General features: G+C 35.7%; 1 protein-coding gene across 1 annotated transcript in view; it reads left to right on the top strand.

The window, feature by feature from the left end:
- The window catches only part of Akap6 (A-kinase anchoring protein 6), a 516,193-nt gene that overhangs the window by 358,170 nt on the left and 132,904 nt on the right, over positions 1 to 25,119 (top strand). The window contains exon 9 of the mRNA XM_048798442.1: positions 16,059 to 16,207. Within this exon, the coding sequence (XP_048654399.1) occupies positions 16,059 to 16,207 (149 nt within the window). The remainder of the gene's footprint in view (positions 1 to 16,058; positions 16,208 to 25,119) is intronic.

Here is a 25,119-nt window from a genome sequence, read left to right as displayed (position 1 = left end):
TTTCATAACAACTGTGTCCTTTTGTTTGTTCTTTGTTACAAGATAATGTCCCAGGTTCATCTTAGACTTTTCCTGCTCAAAATTTTTAAAAGACTTTTTAAAATGGTATCTTCCACTCTTCTTAAATAGAAATAGGTTGTACCTACCAGCGTCTCTCTTTGCCTCAGTCAATTATCCATTTAGCTCCCAATTATTGAGTATCAGAAACTAAGTGTCAAAAACCTGTGGATAACATCAAAATAAATCTGGCTCATCTCCCACTTGGGTGAGCTGAATATCTACTAGTAGAATGAGATATGTTTTATGCTAGATATGTTTCATGTATCCAGGAAATTTAGGTGTGGCGGGGGTGGGGGTGGGTCTTAAGCCTAAAGGAGTATGTGGAATGTGGAGTTGCAGAAATAAAGAAAAGTTTGAAAAGCAGAGATGGAAAAACTTGTGTACACGGGAGGACACAGTTTAGGCTAACGTGAGTATAGGTGGATTTTGCCATTTGTCAGAAAAGGAAGTCATGGGAGTGAACTAGGATCCAATCATGAAATCCATTTAATTACTATGGTATGACATTCAGTTTTATTCTGAAGAAAATGGTAACCACTAAATGGTAACCACTTTTGTTCTTGATTGTCATTTTTTCATTTTAAAAATCATAACAATGTTTTGACTGAAAATGTGCTATGGGAAGCCTCATATAAAGGCCTTTCCTCATGTGAGTCATCATAAGGAGAAATTTGGTCATACAGCTAGTGGGTTGGATGCTGAAAAAGCTCATGGACAAGGCACTAGCCACTCCTATGATTTGTTTCACAGAAAATCACAAAAAGTTTAAATGTTGCTTCATTATAAGAGTTGTTTCAACTTCCCATAACTATGGAAAATCCCATTCTTACCAGATATCTGTCTATCAAGCATAACATGCCTTTCTTCTTGGTTCTTCTGAAAATTATGGTAAAGTTATACCTCCAAGGATTTCTTACATGGTCAATTTTAATTATATAAGCTACAGCAGAAAAGCAAAATGACCTAAACAACCAAAATGCTACTGAAAATCAAGGCCTAGGAGGTCATACTGAAAAGAGACTTCTCATGTTCTCATGCTCATTCTAAGGTTCCTTACTCTTGTTTTTGAAACACTTTCTGGAACTTTAGTTATCTAGCTTCTAAACTTAATTTAACATATGTGTAAGGTGAGACAAGCTACTAAAATCTGTCATATTGAGAAATGCAAGAAATAGCTGGGTATAATGATGCACTCCTAGAATCCCAGCTACTTAGGAGACTAAGTCAGGAGGATCACAAGTTTAAGGCCGGCCTCAGCAATGTAGTTAAACTGTCTCAAAATTTTTAAAAAAAAGGACTGGGAGTGTAGGTCAGTGGTGAAGTACCCCTGGATTCAATTTCTGGCACCCTCTCCCCTACCAAAAAATAAAGAATTGCAAGAAATAGCTGTTCTGTCATGAAGGTAGTGGAGAGCATAAGCTTTAAAATCAGAAACTAGAACTCCAAAATCATTTGGGGTTTTAAAAACATTCTGAGTAACAAAAAGCAGCCCCCATAATACTTGCAAGTATGATTGCATTGTAATCAATGTTTATATTTTAACAGTCATGCATAGAACAGATTCTGTTTAGGGATATGAAATATCTCAGACTCACATTCCAAATGAAAAAAGTGAGATTCAAAGAAAAATTATTGGTACTTCAAGAAGTAAATTGCTGCATCCTCTCCCCTTTGAAAATTGATAGCTGAATTAGGTATGTTTTGGAGTCTCTGAGAATCAGCTTATGGAATCTGACCACTTATTAAGCATTTTCATTTTCTCTTGTTTCCTTTGTGATTTGAGCTTTTCTGTCCTGTTCAACCATTTTATGTGTTGTTCAACCATTATTCTCTACTATGACTTTGTGAATTCTATTTCCTACTATGCTCTGAATCTGATATATTTTCTCCATGTCTTAGTTCAGCCGGCTCTTTTATATCCACAGTTAAAGTTTCGTAGAGACCACTAAAATTAAACATCATCACTTTAAATTAACATGTGTTACACAGAAGACTAATAGACTCCAGGATTTTCCTTTGCAAATTTTAGATAATCCCAACCCATTTATTAAGGTAAAGGAATCTCAGGAGACGTTGGTCAAAGCAACCCTTTCTTTTTGATGCTCTCTGTCATGCATACCTTGTCTCTCAGATTGGCAACCCAAGGTGTTTTCAGTATTGACCAAGGATCTCTGCTTTTCTTTCTTTCTTTCTTTCTTTCTTTCTTTCTTTCTTTCTTTCTCTCTTTCTCTCTTTCTCTCTTTCTCTCTTTCTCTCTTTCTCTCTTCCTTCCTTCCTTGGTACCAGGTTTTTTGGTACCAGGTTTGAACCCAGAGGCATTTAGCCACTGAACCTCATCTCTAGCCCTTTTTAAATTTTTTATTTTGACACAGGGTCTCTCTAAGTTGCTTAGGGCCTCACCAAGCTGCTGAGGCTGGCTTTGAACTTGGCATGATCCTACTTAGCCTCTCAAGCCACTGGGATTACAGGCATGTGCTATCATGCCCAGCATGGATCTTTGCTTGTACCAAGGTCATTACTCTTCTAATCTGAGAACTATCAATATTGCTCATGGATTTTTACTCAACAACGCATTGATTCATTCAACACACAATTTTCTAGGCATTGGGGATACAATTATGAAGAAAAAAGATGTGGTCCCTGTTCTTGTAGAATTTACATTTCAGTGAGATATGGATTTTAAACAATCAAGTATGCAAACAAAAGTTACTCATTCAAATAAACATAATTTTAAGTTGTAATAAATAGTAAGAAGAAAAGAAATAAAGATCAGAGAGAGAAAATATCTACCTTAGGTAAGATAATCATGGAAGTAACATTTAAAGTGAGACTTAAAAATATGAAGGTGTTAGCCATATAAAAAAGAGAGAAAGAAATGGCACGTACCAGTAGGAAGGAGTTAGATTCATTAAAGGAACTGAAATTGAAAGAAGCTGAGTATAGCTGGAGTATGTGGGCAAGAGTAAGAGCAGCTCAGGAGGAGGGTGGAGTGATGCACAAGGCAGTTTTCTGGAGACCCAAGCCAAGGAGTGATATGTGGGTAACACACTTGTTAAATGATTGAGGTCCAATCTTTAACTTAAAATAAATTTTAAGCATAACATTTAATATCTATCAGATATTACTTACTACATAAGGGCAAAAAGAAAATAATCATTGAAATTTGACTTCTTTGGATGGAGCAATATTTAGGAACCTTTTCACAACTAATCTTTTGTCTTAGGAGATGGCAATATTTATCTTTTCAGTTTGACCCTAAAGTAAAGCTAGACCCCAAAAATGGAGTATATAAAATTTTAACATGTTCCTTACTTAGTATATCAGTATGCCTGAGAGATAGGAACTAAGCCATCAAAAAGGGAGGAAAAATGTGTATTTTTTTCTTAGTCTCCTCCAGATGGGATAACATGGAGCTAGTAAGAAAATTCAAGAAAAAATAAGCAACACATCATGCTTTACAAACAGTAAACAGCAGTGATAATCAATCTGTATAGTTATAAAGATGATACACTGCATAGAAATCACTGTTGTAGGGGTGTGTGTGTGTGTGTGTGTGTGTGTGTGTGTGTACATGCTTTGTTACAGGATTACTGGAAAATAACCCCAGTAGTTCCTGTTAATATTTGATAACCATTCATATTTCTTCTTTTGAGAAGTATCTGTTCAGTTCCGTTGCTTATTTATTGATTTGAGATATTTAGTTGGGGTGTTAAGTTTTTTGAGTTCTTTGTATCTCCTGAAAATGAATGCCCAATCTGAGGGGCAGGTGGCAAAGATTTTCTCCCATTCCATAGGCTCCCCTTCACATTATTGTTTCCTTTGCTGTAAAAAAGCTTCTCAATTTGATTCCATCCCATTTATTGACTTTTGATTTTATTTCTTGCACATAAGGTGTCTTGTTAAGGAAGTTTGTTCCTGAGCCAACATGTTGGAGTATTGGGCCTACATTTTCTTCTAGGAGGTGCAGGGGTTTTGCTCTAATTCCTAGGTCTTTAATTTACTTTTGTGTTGAGTTTTGTGCAGGGTGAAAAATAGGAGTTAAATTTCATTTTACTATATATGATTTCCAGTTTTCTCAGGACCATTTGTTGAAGAGGCTATCTTTTCTCCAATGTATGTTTTTAGCATCTTTGTCTATTATTAGATAACTATATTTATGGAACTAAACAGATACTTCTAAAAGAAGAAATACAATGGTCAACAAATATATGAAAAAATGTTCAACATCTCTAGCAATTACAAAAATGCAGATTAAAACTACATTGAAATTTCATCTCAGAATGGCAGTTATCAAGAATACAAGAAACAAGTGTTGGTAAGGATGTGGGGAAAGGGTACACTTGTACATTGTTGGTGGGACTGCAAACTGGTGCAATTACTCTGGAAAGCAGTATAGAGATTCCTCAGAAAACTTGGGAATGAAACCATCATTTGACCCAGTTATTCTTCTCCTGGGTGTATATAATTGGAAGAATTTAAAATCAGCATATTACAATGATACAGTCACATCAATGTGTATAGCAGCACAATTCACCATAGCTAAGCTGTAGAGCCAACCTAGGTGCCCTTCAACAGGTAAATGGATAAAGCAAATGTGGTATATATACACAATGGTGTATTATTCAGCCATAAGAAGAAAACTTTATGACATTTGCTGGTAAATGGATGGGTTTGGAGACTATCATGCTAAGTGAAATAAGCCAATCCTCAAAACCACATTTCTCTCCCCTATGGAGTGGGGGAGAAGAATAGAATTAGACAAAGGAAAATGGATTAGACAAAGGAAAATGAAGAGAAGGAATGGAGATAGGAAAAGGAAAGACAGTGGAATGAATCTGACATAACTTTCTTATATACATATATAAATGCACTACAGTGAATCTCACCATCGTGTATATCCACAGAAAAGAATTTTTAAAAAAACCTATGGGTAAATGGAAGAAAGATCAAAAAAGGGAAGGGAGTAGGATGTTATGGCTTAGATGTGAGGTGTCCCCCCCCCCATTGTCTCAAGTATGAGACAATGTGAGAGGGTTCAGAGGGGAAATGATTGGGTTATGAGAACCTTAACAAAATCAGTGAATTAATCACCTGATGGGATCAATTGAGTGATAACTGAAGGCAGGTGGGGTGTAGTTGGAGAAGGTAGGGCATTTCGAGGCATGACTTTGGGGTATATATTTGTATCTGGTAAGTAGAGATCTCTCTCTGTCTCTCTCTGTTTCGTGATCATCATGTGAGATGCTTCCCTCTACCACACTTCTTTGCCATGATGTTCAGCCTCACCTTGACCCCTGAGGAATGGAGCCTACTGTCTATGGTCTGAGACCTCTGAAACTATGAGCCCCCAGTTATTCTGGTCAGGTTTTTAAGTCACAGCAGTGAAAAAGCTGAGTAGGACACAGGGGGTGGAGAAAACAAAGGGGAAAGAGAAGTACTGGGTCAGGATTAGAATAAGATATATTCTATGCTTTTATAATTATGTCAAAATGGATTCTGCTGTCATATATAACTAAAAATAACCAATAAAAGAAAAAAAATATTTGATGAACTTATAGAAAGTAGGAAGAATTATTGGATTTGTTTCCAGTTTTAGTTTATGCTTTGGAGGTTTACTTTTGAGGTTATTACAGCAACATCAATTTACAAAAGAACTTTAAATCAAGATCTGGTTTAAGAACATTACATTTTGGGTTTTGAGGGCAGTATTGTGGTAACTGTTCATCACACACACACACACACACACACACACACACATATATATATATATAGCAACTTCTGAGGCTTTGGGATCTTCCCTGACTATGGGAATTTAAGCCCCCTGAAAAGTCCCAGTTTCACATAGTGTCCTCCTCTTGGAGGCCCAGACCCCACTGGACCAAGACCCCAAGGACTGGACCAAGATGAGTCTTAGGCATAGATGAGAAATAAAAAAGGTGGACACCTAAGACTTGGGTGTGCTTACCCAGGTTCTCCCTACCACGCCTGTGCAAGTAGATTTCTAGCCACAGCTTTTATTAAAATTATCATGTAGGTTAATGCGTCTCAATTTTTAAGTAAAGAATATTAAAATTTGTTCAATTAGAAGTAATCCATGTTACAATATTAATGTCTATGATTATTTAGTATGAATTAGTGTATCAGACGTCTTTCTAATTCAACAACTAACAAGAGTCAGAATCTGGGAGATGGCCAAAAGTAGTGGGAAGTCTTTGTGTTTAAAGCTATTATATATAGCTTTGAGAATTACTATAATATTTTGTCCAAAATTTAGGGTCCTTAATTTACTCATAGTAAATCTTCTCTGCTTCCATTAGAATTTTCCAAGCACAGTATCAGTCTTTACGTTATTATTATGACTTTAGTAAATTGATTGATAACCAATATATAAAAAACAAAGATTTCTTGTAACATCAAATATAGCTTTAAATAAAATACAAATTCAAATACAAATATAGCTTTAAATAAAATTTTGTTGTAGTTTTTAAAATGACTCTTCTGATTTTCTCTTTTCTTCATCATCGAATATTTCTCATTTATCAGTGGATCACATCTCGGATTAATATCTAGATAAAATGTATTTTCTCCCTTTTAAATACTTCTATAGTCTCATCTATTTTTATGGCATGTTACTGCATGTCTCCAGAGGCACACAGCATTTTTATTTTCAAGTAAATTTATATTAGTTACAGTCTCCAGCTGTTTTAGATATAGGATCATTTCCTGTTGGTACTGTTTCCAGGACAGTTCTTTTTTCTCCTCACAAAAATGAAAAATGTAATTTAACAAAGACATCCTATAATTGCCTTCATATCGAGCAAGGTATCTAGCAATCTAAATACTTTATTTTATTTAAAACATCTGTCTACATAATATCTAGTGATTGTCCAGGGCTATATCATCCTTGGGAAAGGCAGCTGCTGCCATTTTTATTTAATTTATAGGAAACCAACAAAAATGCCTCCTTAGTATTGAGTCTTCTGCCACTATATCATATGAGATTTTTAAAAAATGAGAGTAGTTTACCTCTTTGGTGCTTGCAAATAATTTAGTCTTTGTTAGATTGGGATAGACCATTATTTTAAAAATCACTATGGAAACATTCTGTAAGAATGGTAGTCAGCTTTTAAGCTTTTGTTTTACATACACACACACACACACACACACACACCAAAGTATCATAGTAAAAATGGTGGCATGCTGTTCTACTAATGTAACTAGTCTCACACTGGAATCACATTTTAATTGCGAAGCTTTCTTAATGTCATTTGCAGTGTATTTTCTTTTCATGTATAATAAAAATGTAAAGTCTTCTATTGTGAAGCCTTTCTGCTGATTAGAGCAGTCAGTTGATATTTTGTTACCTTTTAGAAAATGCATAGAGAAAGATGGCAGCTTCTACAAAAGCTCTTTGTCTTGGGAGTGATACTGAATTTTGCTTATAGAGAAACCCATTTGTAAATTCTATTTATTGTGCATGACCCTTAGAGCCTAAAATGAAGTGTTTGACTTTTAATAGCATCCATTTAGGCATAACTGAATGCCAAAAACAACAGATATCTAGCCTTACAATAGTGTGTCTAAATGAGAAAGTTTACCTTTTCCAGGGAAGTAATCAAAATATTCCTCTTTGGAACACTAAGAATATGAAAGGGAAATGATTATGGTTCCCTAGTGACATACTGTTATGATTGACAGGAAAAACCAACATGCGTGCCACCTGAGACATCTTGTTCAGGAACTTTCTGGAGGGTAGTAAATTGGTGTTGGCACAAACACAAAAAAATAAAATGACTTGATTCAGCACTTTTCAATTCTAAATCCCCAAACACTAAAGAAAGAAGTAAATATTCATCAAATGATCAAAATTTATATTGATTTTTATTCTACATTAGCAGCTCAAAGTCGAGATTCTTGACAGGGTAGATGTCAGTTTGAATGATTCTCTTTGAAATGAGGATATAGGCACTGAGCCTGAGTGCTACCATGCATTCCTGAACCATAGGCCCTGATTATTAGAACCCTAGGAGGCTAAATTTTTAAAAGAACAGTATAAAGGCACACTTGTTCAGTTCTGTTTTGATAACTAAATTGTTATTATTAGTATGTAAAATAATTCTTGTTGTTCCTGCTTCATTCCTCCTTTTCCATCACCATCTAAGGGTAACTATTTTATAGAATTTCAAAGAAACTGGAGTGCATGCCATAGTTATAGAGTTAATAGTAGCATTTGCCAGCATAGTTGTTCTTGGGAAGGAAATGCCAGTCCTGCAGGGCAAAAGAAACTATGATTGTATCTTCACAATACACATTTTTAATTTTTAGTTTCTGCCAGAAAGTAAATAAGGATTTTTCCTTAGTGGAATTTGAAGATGAGAATAAGAACAGTGCCATAGAATATAAATACAGACCTGATGCCTGTTTCGTCGTGCAGAGATTTGCCAAGGAAACAGTAATGGAGAGACGTTGAAAATTCTAATCATCCTCTCCAGTCCACACAGTGTAATCACACTTCCTTCCCACCCTGGCTCATGACATAAAATGCTGAATTTTTAATGAGTTTAACTACTTGCATTATCAAAATAGAGGGAGTGATGGATGAAACACTTCACAATTCACAAATGCAATTGTGTGATATGCTTGTTTTTCATGTTTGTCAGATGGAGGTATTTTTGGTTAATTTCTCCACTTTGTTTAAATGCTTACCATTTAATAAATATCATTAAGGATGTAGTTTTAAAATTGAATTTCCTAAACATTATAGTGAATGTTTTTAATGATTTGCAAACAAGTCAATAAAAAATTAAAATCTTTTATAGGTACAAATATAATGTTCCAACTTAAATGAGTTATCTATCACATATAGACATGAGAGTTATAATAAATCTTGATGATCTAAAGCTAGGTTTTCTGAAGTTACCACTATGGTTATATGTTTCTATACTGATGTACAAAGATTAGTATATGCAATAGTCTTTAATGACTAACAATATTAAAATAGTTTTGAAAGTCCTTGTTAAATATATATGTGTGTGTGTATTTAATTTTTAACAAGGGAAATACATTTTTAAGACTTTTATAATTCTCTTACCCAATAATAAAAGGAACATTTAACAAATTTATTAATTGTTTTTGGCAACATTTTTAATGGTAATATTAGCCTTATTCTTGAATGAATATTTGAACTCCCTTTACATACCATTAATTTTTCTGTGATTCTAGATTATATTATCCCTGAGGATAGATACTGTGTCTGACCCATGTTTCTATCTTGTACAGTGTCTTACATATAAGATACACAAGATGTATTTGTTGAATGAATAAATGAAGGCCCTTAACCACCTTACTCCAAAAAAAAAGTTACTTCTTTAAACCTATGACTCCCTTTCTGACTATGCAGAAAGAAGTTTTGACATTCTACCCAGTTGTGCATTTAAGGCTGGAAGAATAACATGACATGAGATTCTTATTCATTGTGATGACAAATGCTATTTGAATTTAACCAGAATATAGCTAATCATGGATATGTGAGTTGATTTTCATAGAACGCTTATTTCTGAACGAAGGAAATGCACTTTGAATTCTGTCCCAAAGGTGAGTTATTTTAGGAAATTATGAACTGCCAACAATGACAAAGAAAAGCAAAAATATAAAAAACTTAAACAGATCTTAGGTAAAAATGCTTCAAAGGTGAGAAATCTAAATCCTAGAATGAGTATGAGGAATTCTGCCAAAGAAAAGAGTAAATATTTCCAAGTGCAGATTCTAATCAACCCTGGAAGTTCTTGGCAAGACCTGTGGAGGTCTTGAGACCTGATAGTGTTTTTAGAAAAAGGAAGCAATCTGGGTCAGTGGGTAGGAGGAATACTACTGAGGGGAAGGAAGGGAGGCATGGTAAATATTTGTTTAAAGAAGTAAAGGAAAAGGTGTATGCTTAGCTATACTGCACTGAGGGTTTAAAAACACCGAGTAGTAGAAGTAGGAAAATATCCCCCCAAATAATAAAACTATTGCTAGAAAAATAGAGTTAATCCCCATCCTATTAAAGAATCCTCATGATTTTCCTAAGCTGATACACAGTCTTCCAAATACAAACTGTGGCATTGTTGATATTGCCTCCAAATGCCCACATGACTCATAAATTAGAGGTTTTCTTTTCTCCTTTTTCTTTTTTTCTAGAGAATAGTAAACAAGTTATATATTTCAATCATTTTCTTTTCTGCCAAAGAAACAATTGTCTCCTGAGGGAGAACAGAGCCAACAATTTAAAATATCAAGCTGAGGCTACAACCTTCAAACTTTTATTTCTTTGTACATTTTAATCCATTGAAGTTATTCAAACTCATTAAAATTTGAGTCAATGTGTATAGAATGTGTATCACATACATGGGTCATGAAGGGTGTTAGGGATACAGAAGTAAACATGTAAACAGAAGAGTCTGCCCTCATGGACCTTCCAATCCACTGGAGCAGGATGAACAACATAAAATAAATAATATATCTGGCTACATGTGGTAAAATTGTAGAAAGGAGGATAGGCATTGCTAGGGGTGGGAGTAAGTTGCAGTTTTAGGTTGTAGGTCAGGGAAGACCTTGATGACAAGATGACGTTTCAGCAGACCCAAAGAAGGTGAGACACTGAGCTATTAGGCAAACAAGAGCAAATGCCCTTAAGAGTGTGCCCACAAGCCCTGTTGGAGCAGGTGATAATGGGTAGAGGACTGAGGAAAGATCAGTACATAGGGAATATGAGCAAAAACCTGATTGGAGGATGTTGAAGATAAGAGAGAAACTGGAATCAGCAAGTACAGACAATGCATAGTGGTTTTGCCACAATGGAGAATAGAGAAATGGGGAGAACAGATCAGTGTCAATTGATATTTAGGAATTATTTTTTCTTTTTTTAAACTATAGTAAAAGCTACAGTTTTGGGGTAGTGGGAAAGATAATGTGTTAATATGAATAATACAATAGAGAATAAAATTTGATTCAGGAGAAAAAGATGATTTTCATTGATGATCATCTTTGAGGGAGTCTGGTGCAAATGGAGCAATTAACTTTAGTAGAAAAATGGACAACTTCCACAGAAACAGAAGGGAAAGTAGAGGATCTGGACCTAGATGCAGGTAGCTGGGTGAATTTGATGGTAACCTATAAAGTTTAGTATGAGAGAGAGCAGGAAGCTCTGCAATGATATGAATTAAGAAAGAGTGAAATTAATTTTAATATTTCCAGGATATATAATAACACAAAAAGGATGGTAGAACATAGAGTGTAAGAAAATCAGTGATGTTTCTTAACTAAATTAGTACTTTTTAAGAACAAGTTTAAGGCATATGACTAAATATGTTTATAATAGTGATTGCATGTATAATCCTTGAAGATTATTAAATTGACTAAAATTTTTATACCCCCAAAATGACTCCATGTACTATGGGCTATTTTGTTTATTAGTCAGACACACAAGATCAGAGGGAAGTTTATAGTTGAGTCATTATTCAGGCCCCAAAGAAGATCATTGAATTTAAATCACCACATACCCAGCCAAATTTAAACAAAATATTTTAGAACTCTGTGTCTTGTATCTTGATTAAATTATTAATTTGTAGTCTAAATTCAAAGAGGGGTACCTCTTGTGACTTAGGCACTAGGTGCATACAAAATAAAGGGGGAAAACATGCTGCTAATGATAAGTAGCAAAGCAATTGTATTAAACCTTAGATGAAAAGCCACGTGTCTAACTTTATTGGTTTGCCACAACAAAATACAACAGATAGGATGGTTAAATAAAAGAAATTTGTATCTCACAGTTCTGAAGGTTGAAAGTCCAAGATTAAGGTGTCTGTAAGTGTTATTTCTGGTAAGGCCTCTTTCCTTGGCTTGTAGATGACCGTCTTCTCAAAGTATCACGTGGCCTCATATGTGTCTCCTCTTCTTATGAGGACACCAGTACAATTGGATTAGGGTCCTACCCAAGAGACCTCATTTAGCTTTAATTACCTCAAGATCCTATATTGAAATATAGACACATTGGGGCTTAGGGCTTCAATGTATGAATTTGGAGGTAAAGGGACATAATTCAGTATATATATTAAAGGTTTACTGGAGGTATTAGTCATGGGAAGCTTTCAGGTATTCCCTATGTTTGGAAGGCTGGATTTCCAGCCTCATGGGAACAGATAATTCACTTCTCACTGTGCTGTTCTCAAAGTACAAGTGACAGGAGCTATGTAAGCATATTTGTTCTAATTCATTGGATGACTATTTTGTCAAGACAGAAGAAGAGAGATGAGGCAAAATTAAGGCTATCACAGAAACATTGACAACTTTGGTTGCATTTCCTCAGTATTTAAATTCCCTAACCTGACTTTCTCCACAGTCTATCCTTTTCTATTTTATTTTCTTCATTTAAATGCCCCAAAGCTCTGTTCTCCATTCTCTAAGCAGGTTATATCCCTTCTTGACTTTAGGCCCTTATAAAAAGGAGTTAGTCTGCCTATAAAGGTATCTGTCTGCACTTATAACCCAGGAACTTGGGAGACTAAGACAGGAGGATCATAAGTTCACGAGCAGCTTTGGCAACTTAGCGAGTCCCTGTCTCAAAATAAAAAATACAAAGGGATGGGAATGTAGCTCAGTGGTAGAGTGCTCCTGGGTTCAATCCCCAGGTGTGGGGGTAAAGAAACTGATTCTTCTTCTGACAAAGTCATACCCATTATCTCAGTTCTGGCACAAATACCACTTCTATCAAGCCTTTACTAACCACACTAACTTTTAGGAAATTAATTAGGAAGAGAGCAGAGGGGTAGGAGTGATCAAGAGAGGAGATACGTGTTAGAAGATAATTATACTGCAGGTGAGAGATAATAAAGGCTTGTACTAGGTTGGCAGCAGTGCAGATTGGAAAGACAGACTGGAGAGACATTTTAGAAGACGAATCAACAAGTCATGGAGTAACTTGTGGTAATGAAGAGGAAGAGGCAAGAGGAAGAGTCAAGTTATGTTTCTGATCTGAGCAATAGATACCATTTCATTAAATGGAAAGTATGAAAAGATCTGGGGTGGGTAGTAAAGATGAGAATGAAGAGTTCTTTTTTGAACAGTAAATTCTAAAGTAATCCAAGTAGTGATGGCACATGATTGGACATTTTAATGTGGAGTTCAGAGGTCAAAATTAGAAGGCATTACTGTATCGATAGCAATAAAAGGAATAAAAGAGGATATAAAGGAAAAAGTTCCAGAATCAAGCTCCGACACAACCAGTAACATCAGTTGTGATACAAAAAAGATCAATCAATGAACAACACCTAAAATGAAATTGGGGGTGGTGGAGAAGGAAAGAAGTAGAACAATTGAGAATCTATTGTATTGGGTCAGGCCTAGAATAGGGTGATGTGAGATCTGATCCTTTTTCTCTTCTCATCATACTCTCTCTCTCTCCATGAAATTCTCACTTTATCTAATTTCATCTGCTGCCTCTAGGTTTGTATTTTGGTTCTAAAATACATCTGTAGATTAAGATATGGTATGAGAAAAATTTAAAACAGTCTGCAGAGAGATTTAGGCTAGAAAAGCCATTCAACCTTAGCAAAAGGAACTACTGTGGTTCTATTTTTATCAGCACATTTAAGAATGAATCACTGAGAGCAGGAATAGAAATAGAGATAGATAGGAAAGACCTGGGCCATGTAATTCATCTCCTTGTTAGTGCACTGAAGTTTCTGTACCAAATGCCTGTGAAATATTCTGCAATAAAAGTCTTAGATTATGACATTTCAGTCGTTTTTGTTAAGTAACTATCTTTGGAGTTGTTCTCAGCTTTGTTCCCTAAACTCCTTTTCATATATGCCTGTCATGTGAAAGGTGTTTTACTTTGTACACAAAAATGACCAAGGATCACAAAGGGATGACCACTGATTATTTTCCATAGTGACAATGAGTCTGCATTGCTTCCCTCTTTTTGATCCTTTTAGTGACCTGTGGCACACATACGTGAGATCAAGCCATGGTCTAGCATGTTACTTAGGATAATTAAAAAATAACAGAAACATCTACATACCAAGCATGCCTCTAATGGCATAGATGCATTATTGTAATAGAATTTCCCGTGGAATACTTAGTATAGGATGATCTTATTGTGCCTACAGCTTTGCAGTGGAAGGGAGGGGACAACACATGGGAAGAGTACTGTTTTTAAATTGTTTGTTATCTCTATTATTTGTCACATAAAAAACTTGTATGCTTTAAAAAAACTATTGTTTTTCTAATCATTGACTCTTTATGTTGTTTTATCTTTAAAAATATATTCCTAGATCAGTATGTGTAATTCTTCCAGGTCCCATGGTATTTGCAAACCTCTTAGCTGGCACTCTTCTATATATGCCATTAACATTCTGCATACTCCTCTTCCACATCATTAATAAAGATGCAAAATAACACTGGATTTAGCATTTCCTTTGTCCTTTTCATCAGCCACACCTTCTATTCCCAATTGGATATACTCCATGTAACATTATACTTTGTTTAGTGTTAAGACATAATTCTTAATCCAGATGTCTCTATTCTTATTCAAGCCAATTGGTCTAAGCAAGAAAAGTTCACATGAACCAATATACAAATTAGTTTTGAACTACTTTATGAAACTTTAACTGTGTAACTATAATATTTAACATTGTTTCTTTAAGTTCTTCCTCAGCAATGGAGAGCACTCATAATTAGCTGTTTGGGAAAAAAAAAACAGAAATTCTAGAACAGTTTGAGACCTTACTTCTTACAAGATAACCATTTTTCTTCACAGAATTCTAATTCAGCCTTTTAAGCAGCCACCATTGTATAACATTTTTTCTCCTTAGTCTATTCTGTAAAACTATAGACCAGATAAAAGGTTTTGGTTGGCTCTAGAGACTAAGAAGAGGTCATGTCTTCCTTGACTTTTCTTACATTTTGTAGAATTCTGGTGACTATTCAACAGCTGACCCACAACTGTTTTTCTTAGGAGACTATTAATAAAAATAGAAGTCTTAAGGTTTATTAGAAATGTTAGTGGATGTGCTTGGATTTACTAAATCATACTAAAAGAAAAATAAGAGTGCTTTGGTTCACGGTGTACATGAACTCAGTATTGTCCCTTCCTCTTTACCATGGACAAGTTTGCCCCTGAGGAGGCTTCATTCTCCATCTCATCTGGCATTCTAGGGAACCCTAAAGCCACAGGGATTATAACAGCTGCAATAAATAAAGCATCTATTTAATACATTTCCATGCCAAATATTATTCAGCATTCTTTTGAATGCGTTGGTTTGATAGAAAACAGCATAGTGAACTTACTACCTCTTCTTTACAGGAAGCCCAAGTAACTATGAATAACTATGAAAGGTTTAATAATCCAAACCTGCATGTAACCAAAATTACTATTCCTTTGAGTTAAAATTATTAAGACAATACAGAGAATCAAAAGGGAAAAAAAGTAATAAAGGAAGCCTATTTTCACCATTGGAGAGGTACTATAATTAATACTGGACTTCTAAAAATTATTCTCTTTCTCTTTTTATTTCTATGGAAGAAAATTTAAAAAACATATATATTATATGTGTGTGTGTGTGTGTGTGTGTGTGTAATCTCCCAGTGTCTGGGTTGAAGGGGGAAATTTAAAAAAAAATAAATATTATATATGACAATGTGAACAAGATCATTATTAAAAAATTTTACAGATATTTTATGTAAAGTTTTATCATACAGTATTATGATCTCAGGGATATTTTGTCATATTTACTGAGTCTTCCAAGAGTTCATTTATTTGGGTCATATTTTAAGGAAGAACTTACAAGATTCAGCTCTAATATATAATCCTGTAATATGCCCAGTTGATCCCATTAAATCCAACCCCAAAAGGAGCATATAATGATGTGAACAATTCTCATTTTTTGAGTTGTTACACCTCACTTGAAATGCATTCCTTCTGGATTAAAGCATCCATTCTTCTTTGTTTCTCTCTCCAGGCTGAGGTTCAGCTATGCTACCTGGAAGCACAAAGAGATGCTGTTGAGCAGATGTCCCTCAAGCTGTACAGCGAACAGTATACCAGCAGCAGCAAGAGAAAAGAAGAGTTTGCTGATATGTCAAAAGTTCATTCAGTAGGAAGCAATGGGTAGGGGACTGTTCTTTTTGTTGTTTTATTCTCACTAATCTACTTTTTCGTTGACCTTGCACTAGTAGGTGTTAGGCAGGCATTTCTTCCCTAGCTAACAGACAAGGGAAAGCTCAGTAGACCAGGCATTTATGTTCTTTTCCCTTCATGTCAGAATTGAAGGCTGTGGATTTTATCAGACTCTGTCATTTAACCCAGAACTTCTTAACTTTGTCATTATTTTGTAAAAAGCAATTTTTTGAGTGTTTTGAAAAAACATTGTGTGAATAGTATTGATCTCTCTTCTTTATAGTTTTTTTTTTCTTGTTGTATTTTCCCCCTTTTGAAGCTTCATGGTTTATGTTAAAGTCTATTTATGGAAACTTTAAACACCAGAATTTTATTGGGAACTTGGTAGGACATAATTTTCCTCAATAACATAGTTAATAATTATTTAATGACTATGGAATAGCCACTTAGCCTCACAGAAAATTAACTGGAATTGTAGACTAGCACTTGAATTGTCTATGGTATGTGAAGGGACCCAACACCTTCATTGACCCATCAAGAATTTTATTCAGCCTGAGACATATGGCTGTGTTATATAGTACTAACTACCCATGCAATTCAACAATTAAGTCATGTATTCAAACATTTCTAAGTTTCTTTAAAGTTATAAAAACATTGTTATATACTGTGTATATGTATATTCTTATATTATCTTTTCTGGCTCAACTTTAATATTTAATGGGTGATTATTAAAGAGTGAAAGAGTAATGATGAAATTTAATTATTTTAAAGTTTTAATGGCTTGATAAAATCATATTCATAAAAATGGAAATTGTAGCCAATTTCTCTTTTATACCTGAGCCAGACAACAAGGGGTAGAAAAGATTCTCTTAAGCCACTTTAGTCCCAGCAGCTTGGGAGGCTGAGGCAGGAGGATCTTAAGTTCAAACCCAGTCTCAGCAACTTAGTAACTTAGTGAAGCCCCAAGCAACTTAGGGAGACCATGTCTCAAAACAGAAACAAAAACAAACCACTGGCTAGAGATTTGACTCAGTGGTTTTTTGGTACCCTGGTACAAAAAAAAAAAAAAAGGGTAGCTACTTTAAATAATTTGTATCATGACATAAAACTGTGGTATATGTTTTAGTCAGTTTTTTTTTCACTGCTGTGATCATCAAGACCTGACAAGAACAATTTTAAGGAGGAAAAGTTTACTTGGGGGCTCACAGTTTCAGTTTCAGTGATGCAGAACATCATGGCAGATGAGTGAGTATGGTGAAGGGAAGCAGCTCACATTATGATCAGGGAGAGAGAGGGAGAGAGAGAGAGAGAGAGAGAGAGAGAGAGAGAGAGAGAGAGACTCTCCACTTGCCAGATACAAAATATATACCAAAGGCATGCCCCAATGTCCACTTCCTCCAGCCACACCCTACCCACCTTCAATTAATCCCCATCAGAATATTAATTCACTGATTGGGTTAAGGCTGTAATAATCCAATCATTTCACCTCTGAATGTTCATGCATTGTCTCACACATGAGGTTTGGGGGGACATATCACATCCAAACTATAACAGAATGTAACTCTAACCAGAATGTTTCCTAAAGAGGCTGGGAGAAAAGAAGCCTTTTTATGCACTTCACTTCTGACTGGAACTACAGTACTCATACGAAATTTGGGTTAAATTAAGTATACAGATTACAAATTTTGTCTTATAAAAACAGAATTTGATCCCATTAAATCATAACCATAAATTTGTTTATGAAATTCAGACAAATTTTTAAATTTTCATATTTAACTACCTATGTAATTTGTTGTTTTATCAGTCTATTTTTTATAAGACATGTAATATATATAATTGATTCTTCTTATTTATTCAGTAGACACTTATTCACCAGAGAAAAACCATAGCAGCAGTAAGAAAGAAAAGGTTAAATCTTGGAGCATGAACAATAAACTGTTTTGAGATCTTTATGTGCTTTAATTTCTCTAAATGCCTAAATAGTCTCTGGTGTACATGCAGGCATAAACTTTAGGTCACATTTTCATGTTTTTTAAAAGCCCTGAGGACTGAGCAGCACCACATGCTTCTGACCCCAGATTCCAAGTACCCAACCTGAGTACTTACTCTGGGCTCCATGAATCATAAATCTGACTTGGGAATTGCTTAGTTAACAACAAGCATTGTTCTGTGAAGTGGGAGTAGGTGAACTTGCCTGATATCCTTTGTTTATGCTCCTTGGGGTGCTGAAGGCTGTGCATTGTGCAGAAATTTAAGAGTGCACTGAAGAAAAGCCAGATACTTAATAATAAGGACAAAAACCATATACTCCTTTCTATTTTCTGTTTACATACAGAAAAGCATTGTTTGAGAAATGCATGTGGGTGAGGTTATCTGGGGTATCCTGCCCCTAAGACTCTGCTCCCACAGTCAAATCATTCATTCTGAAGCCTTAAGAATATAGCTTTGTAAAATTATCTGCTCCAATGATACATAATTTCATTAACCTTTCCTTTTGTTACATAGAATGAGCATTGTTTCCAGTAAGTATTTGTGGGAATAATGTGGCTTTCCAGGATGTCCATTACATATACAGATATCCAAAATACTGCAGAGAAAACGAATTTGGTAGTAAAATTCATATATGCCTACATGCATGCTAAATTATATATACTATAGTGTAATTGAAAAATATCTAATACTACTTCAAGGAAGACTCAGTTGCTACATAAAATAGTGATCTTAAATTTCTGCAAAAATTTTATAGTCATAATATCATGTAGAAATGAATTTATAACTTCTCCAGCTTGATGAAAAGATGTGTATTAAGGTGACATATCAGCTTATATTCAGTTATGAATTGTATGATTAGCAGTCATGTATATGTGTGGCAGGACGATCTCCCTGAACACATGTAAAGCTGAATGACTTCTAATAGTAGGCTATGTTTACCTGTGGAGACACTTAGCACTGGCTCCAGCATCAGGGCGTGGAACCATGGCTCTTGGAGGACCTGCAATGTGTGACTCTGGTGATTCTCAATAGTAACAGAAGCCAGTACTTTTAGATTTAATTGTTTTATGTCTTTCATCCAATAAATATTCATTGAGGGCCTACTATACACATAACATAATGCTTTGAACATAATTTATTAAGAACACTTATATTCTTTGTATTTTATAGAGCATAACCATCTCTTTTTCAGACACCTGTTCCTATCAAGAAGTTGTCTGATTTCATTTTGTAATGAATTTCAAAGGTGTTATTTGATTCATTTAAGTAGCCTCTTGTCAAAACTTAGTTTATATTAAAAAACCATGTCTTTTGTTCCATGTCAAAGTTAGAGGCCTATTGCATCTGGGCCTTTTGGCTGAGATCATGTGTAGTATCTTATTAGTTTAATAAGTTAGAGGCCTAAAAAGTAAAAAGTCTGGGTGCCTCACTTATCCAGGATAGAAGGCTTGAGGTGGAGCTAAGTCCTCAATTCAACTTTGTGTCAAGAATGCAAAAGCTATTCCAAAAAGTTGCACTTTGCCCTCTCTCTGAGGATTTCAATTATATCCTTGACAAACATTTTAATCTAAATTCTGTGTTGTGTATATTCCAACCTATGAAATTTGAGTTAGGGTATCTTCCAACTATATAGAGATGAAAACATCTTAAGAAGATTTTATGAAAACTACAAGGAATTTTGTACAAAACAATGCAAAGCAGGTATAAGTCAAAACAAAATGGCACACATATCCAGTTCCAGCTACTTAGGAGGCTGAAGCAAGAAGATGACTTGAGCCCAGGAGTTCAAGGCTATTTGGTGCAACATAGTGAGACCCTGTCTCAAACAAACAAACAAATTTACTGGAGAATAAAATTGGTCAAACTCTGTTTTTATATTATGTGCATATATGAATATGTAACCATGAATCTCACTATTATGTGCAATTATAATGCACCAATAAAAAGGAAAGGAAAAAAGCAAACAAAATAAACCCCCCCAGAAGAAACAACATGAATGCATACATGAGTTTGGCGAACATTCGTAAGTTCCCTTTATATGCTAGGTTCTATATGAAAGTGCAAAGATTAATAAGGCTAAAAGAAATGGCTCCAAACTTTGAGAAGCTCAGTTTGGTAGGAGGAGAAAAATCTGTAAACAAAATAGAATAAAGATTTTTTAAGTGTTGAGTCTGTGTGAGTTAGGGCACAGGCTCTTTGAGGCAGAGCTCTCAGACTGTGTTGAGGGGGAGCAGGTCAGACCAGACAGCAGGGAGAGAAGGCTCTGGAAATGATCTAGAAGAACTGTGTTAGAAGAAGAGCTTTTCAATTTAATCTGAAACAGGCTTATTGATCACCCACAAAGACAGAGAAAGTTCCTGCCTTCATGCCATTTACAGTCTACAAGAGAGTGTAACATTAAGTCACTATTTACCGTGCAGTAAGAAAGAAGGGGACGCAGGGGTGCTCCTGGGGCTTAGAACAAATGAGATGGACTCTGTGAGGCACAGCTGCATCCATTGTATTCCCTGCTACATTATTCCCTGAATCTGTGCCTGACACATGCTAGGTGCTCAGAATGTGCATGGGTTCATGAATGTATGCATGAATTAATAACTGAAACTGCTATGGGACCAAGAAAGAGGGAGCAAAGGTCTGGAATCATTCAATTGCCTGCTGTGTCATAGGATTAGAAAGCAGGGTAGAAAGTTGGAGGAGGTATGAAAAATAAGGCTTTGGAAGAAAATAAAGTCCAGATCCTGGAGTTAAATTTTGAGCTTATGATTCATAATGATGATCATCTGTGAAGGTTTTAAGCCAGAAAGAAAGGAAGGAGAGGGGAGAGAAGGAGAGAGAGAGAGAGAGAGAGAGAGAGAGAGAGAGAGAGAGAGAGAGAAAGGCAGGCTGGAAAGAGTACAGAAAGAAAGAGGGAGAAAGATAAAGGGAGGAAGGGAGGTGGAAAAAGTGTGCCTTTCCACCCTACTGAAAATTCTAATTTAGTAGGTGGGAGTGGATGATAGTGATTATGTGTAATGTTCACCACTGGTTGAGAACCCGCTCTGGTAGTTTTCAAAGCATGATCTCTATACCAGAAGCATCAGCATCTCCTAGGAATTCATTAGAAATCCTATTTCTGGGTTCCATTCCAGACTTACTGAATTGCAAAATTTGGAAATAGAGACCAACACTAGGTGATTCTGATGCTGAAATTTGAGAAACAGTGCTTGGAACATTGAAATTTTTAGTTTGGGGATTAATAGAGATGCTATGAATGAAAAAGATACATAAGACTTAATCTCCACAGTCCTCATATCCTCAGTGTAGTGTCTCTCCCTCCCTCCCTACCCCCACTTCTCTCTCTCTCTCTCTCTCTCTCTCTCTCCCTCTCTCTCCCTCTCTCTCTCCCCCGCCCCCTCTGTCTCAAACACACACACACACACAACACAACTTTGTATAACAATGTACAAAATTCAATATATAGAGTGTTATAGGGGTACTGAGAAGGGGAGGACTATTTAATCCAGCCTGCCTCAAGTGGGTCATGGAGACAAGGGAGGAGGGAACAACGGAGCTATCTTAAAAGATGCCTAGATTTTAGCCATTAGAAGAGGGAGAGGGAGGGTGAGGATTTCAGTCATGAGAGTAAATGTGTAGAGCGTGTATGTCAAGAATCGCGATAAATAATTTGATGTTGTTGACATAGAGGCATGGAGATAATGCCTAACTCTGCATCCTAAGATCAGGAGGGATCCCCAAGGGGGCGAAATTCTATAAGATACCTAAGTCTCATCAGCCACATGCAAGGCTTTCTCTGGCAGTGGAGGAAGTCAGGCAATGTCTATAGGAATTTGGGAAGATATAGATGAGGTTTATATCTTATATCTAAAAATATGGGAATAAGTCACTCCTTAACATGCAAGGTTTTAGCATAAATTTCCATATCCAAACAGTATATATTGCTTATTTCCTAGTGTAATAGTCTGAATGAAAGGAACTTTAAATAGATAAAAGGCTGAAAGTTTGGCGGGCTAGATTTAGGAAAAGATGTACCTCTGGATTGGTGTGAAAGCACACACATACCCAAATGTATATAAAACATCCCCAAAGAGAAATTATATTGACAAGTGAAAATAAATAAATCAGAATTTAAAATATTGCTTGATTAAAGACCAACTTTGTTTCTCTAAATTAATTGATCAATAAGATACATCAAGTAACTTTTACCACCTGAGAAGGGATGTAATCACCTTGGATTTCACTGCTGCCCTGTGATCTTTCTGATTTTCATTTCAGCAACAGGCCACAAGCATCTCTGGGTAACTGGATGAACATTCATGCTCACTCATAGTCTCTTTTTCTCTTGATCACTCTCTCTCTGACATGCATACACTGACCATTCTGAATATCTGCTCCATGGGTATTTTTGAAACATTGTTATATAAAATGTTTTCTTTGGGGTACACACCAGCCATATAAATGACGTTCTATCTCCTACATGTGCCAATGTTAAGATACCTAAGTCACCAGACAACTTAAATAAACATTTCCATCCTGTATTTGTACTTCCTTCTCCCAACTCTTGCCCTATCTTATTCTAATGAACATCTAGTTGATCAGTGTTCAGTTCAGGCCCTTTTTCCTATACCTCTGCTATTGTTAAATAGCAAGATCACAATGCAGCATATAGTCAAAAGGAGCAACAGGTAGGCAGACTTGGTGGTATGTGCCTGTAGACCAAGCTACCTAGGAGACTGAGGCAAGCTCAAAAATCACTTGATCCCCAGAATTCAAGACCAGACTGGACAACATAATGAGACCCCTGACTCAGAAAAGAAATGAAGGAAGGAAGGAAGGAAGGAAATAAAACAAAAGTGGAGCAAAAAGTACAGGGCTACTTCCCAAATAACTGATATTTTGATTACTGTGTGATTATTAAAATAGGTCTTTCCAGGTTCAAAGGAACAAACAAAATGTGACCAGTAGAAATAATTTGGGGTTATGATATTATGTTCTATTTTAAATTTTGTTTTTAGTTGTAGATGGACACAACATATTTATCTTATTTATTTATTTATTTTTATGTTTTGTTGAGTATCGAACCCAGTACCTCATATATGCCAGGCAAGCACTCTATCACTGAGCTATAACTCCAGCCCCGATATTATACTGTTTTAATGGGAAAATTCATTAAAATAACTGTAGACCTAGATAGTCTTCCACTATAGTGATCTAATACCAGGAGCCAACAAAGGGCAAGCCAGAGAGGCAGAAAACTGCTTTCTGGGGAAGTGAGACCTCAAATTAATAGTGATGTCAAATAATAATAATGTATAAATATAATATATGTGTTTATATATAAAAAACTATATAAATGTATATAACAATGATGGGTTTCTGTACAAATTTCTGAAAGTTGATGGGACCCTTTGAAGAGGTAGAGAATGACAATAAGAAGACACCTAGGATAAACTTAATCTGCCAAGATTTAGTGTGCAGAGTTTAACTCTGTTCTTTAACATTTATTTCCCTATTTGTTCCACCATCTCCTTCCACAAAGGATTTGAGTCAACTTACAAAAATATTGACAATAAAACAGAATAAATGTTTGACTGAAGTAATTTAGGCAAAAGTAAATTTGTGTGTGTGTGTGGTGCTGGGGATCAAACCCAGGGTGTTGTACATGCTAGGCAAGCACTTCACCACTGAGCTACATAACCAGCCCCAAAGTAAAATATATTCTATGCATGGCCTCAAGAAGGGCCATGATTTGGTGCTAAGCTTTTCACACCCAAAAGAAAATAATAAAATCCCATTCATCATCAAATTCTTAAGAGTATTAAAATTAAAAATAATATACATTAGGTAAAACACAAATTTTATCCCACTGAGACCTGGAGGAATTTCTCTTGTTCTTTAAGGAGAGGATGGGTATCTTTAATACTATATCTCTATAAGAGAAACCAAATCCCCAAAGCAGTTTTTTGATGTAGGGCTACAGAAGTGATGTCTAAGCATAATTCAGTAAAAGCAGTTCTGTAAGTAACTAAGCCTTTCAGTCTTAGCATTGGACTCTCTGGGTGGGGTCAGCCCCAGTGGAGGAGACAACATTGTGTTGAGAATGCTTCATATGACTTCTGCTACCAGGCTTTTATTAGAGATTGAGCAAACAGACAGTTAGTTTCAGTTTACTTATTTATTCTGTAACACAAAGAGTAAACATTCTCTATTACCTATGAAATCTTTGAAAATCAGTTGGACCCAGATAGATGAATCCAATGGGGTTAAATGTACTACTGGACCCATTTCTACTGATAAGATTTTATTTGTTTTTTCAACCCAGAAAGACCTATTTTACAAAAGGATGAGTTGCCTAACCCACACCAGTGTGCCAGGAGAAGGTCTGGATGTTGTGTCGCTTTAACATACAGATAGAAGATGATGTAAGACAGCTTATCTCTCACTTTTTAAAGTTAACTCTTGTTTTGTCTTCTGAAATGCAGGTCCCTCAATTCTTTGCTCAAGTATTTTTTTTTTTATTGTGGGTTGTTCAAAACATTACAAATTTCTTGACATATCATATTCGACACTTTGATTCAAGTGGGTTATGAACTCCCACCTTCACCCCATACACAGATTGCAGAATCACATCAGTTACACATCCATTGATTTACAAATTGCCATCCTAGTGTCTGTTGTGCTCCGCTGCCTTTCCCATCCTCCACCCTCCCCCCTCCCCACCTCTCCCCTCCCCTCCCCTCCTCTCTCTCTACCTCCTCCACTGTATAACCCTGAGGGTCTCCTTCTATTACCATGCAATTTCCCTTCTCTCTCCCTTTCCCTCCCACCTCTCATCCCTGTTAAATGTTAATCTTCTTCTCCTGCTCTTCGTCCCTACTCTGTTCTTAGTTACTCTCCTTATATCAAAGAAGACA

Source organism: Marmota marmota, unplaced genomic scaffold (genome assembly GCF_001458135.2).
Source record: "Marmota marmota marmota unplaced genomic scaffold, marMar, whole genome shotgun sequence".
NCBI classification, from domain to species: domain Eukaryota; kingdom Metazoa; phylum Chordata; class Mammalia; order Rodentia; family Sciuridae; genus Marmota; species Marmota marmota.
Note: the sequence above shows the minus strand (reverse complement) of the source record. Positions and strands in the feature narration are given on the sequence as shown.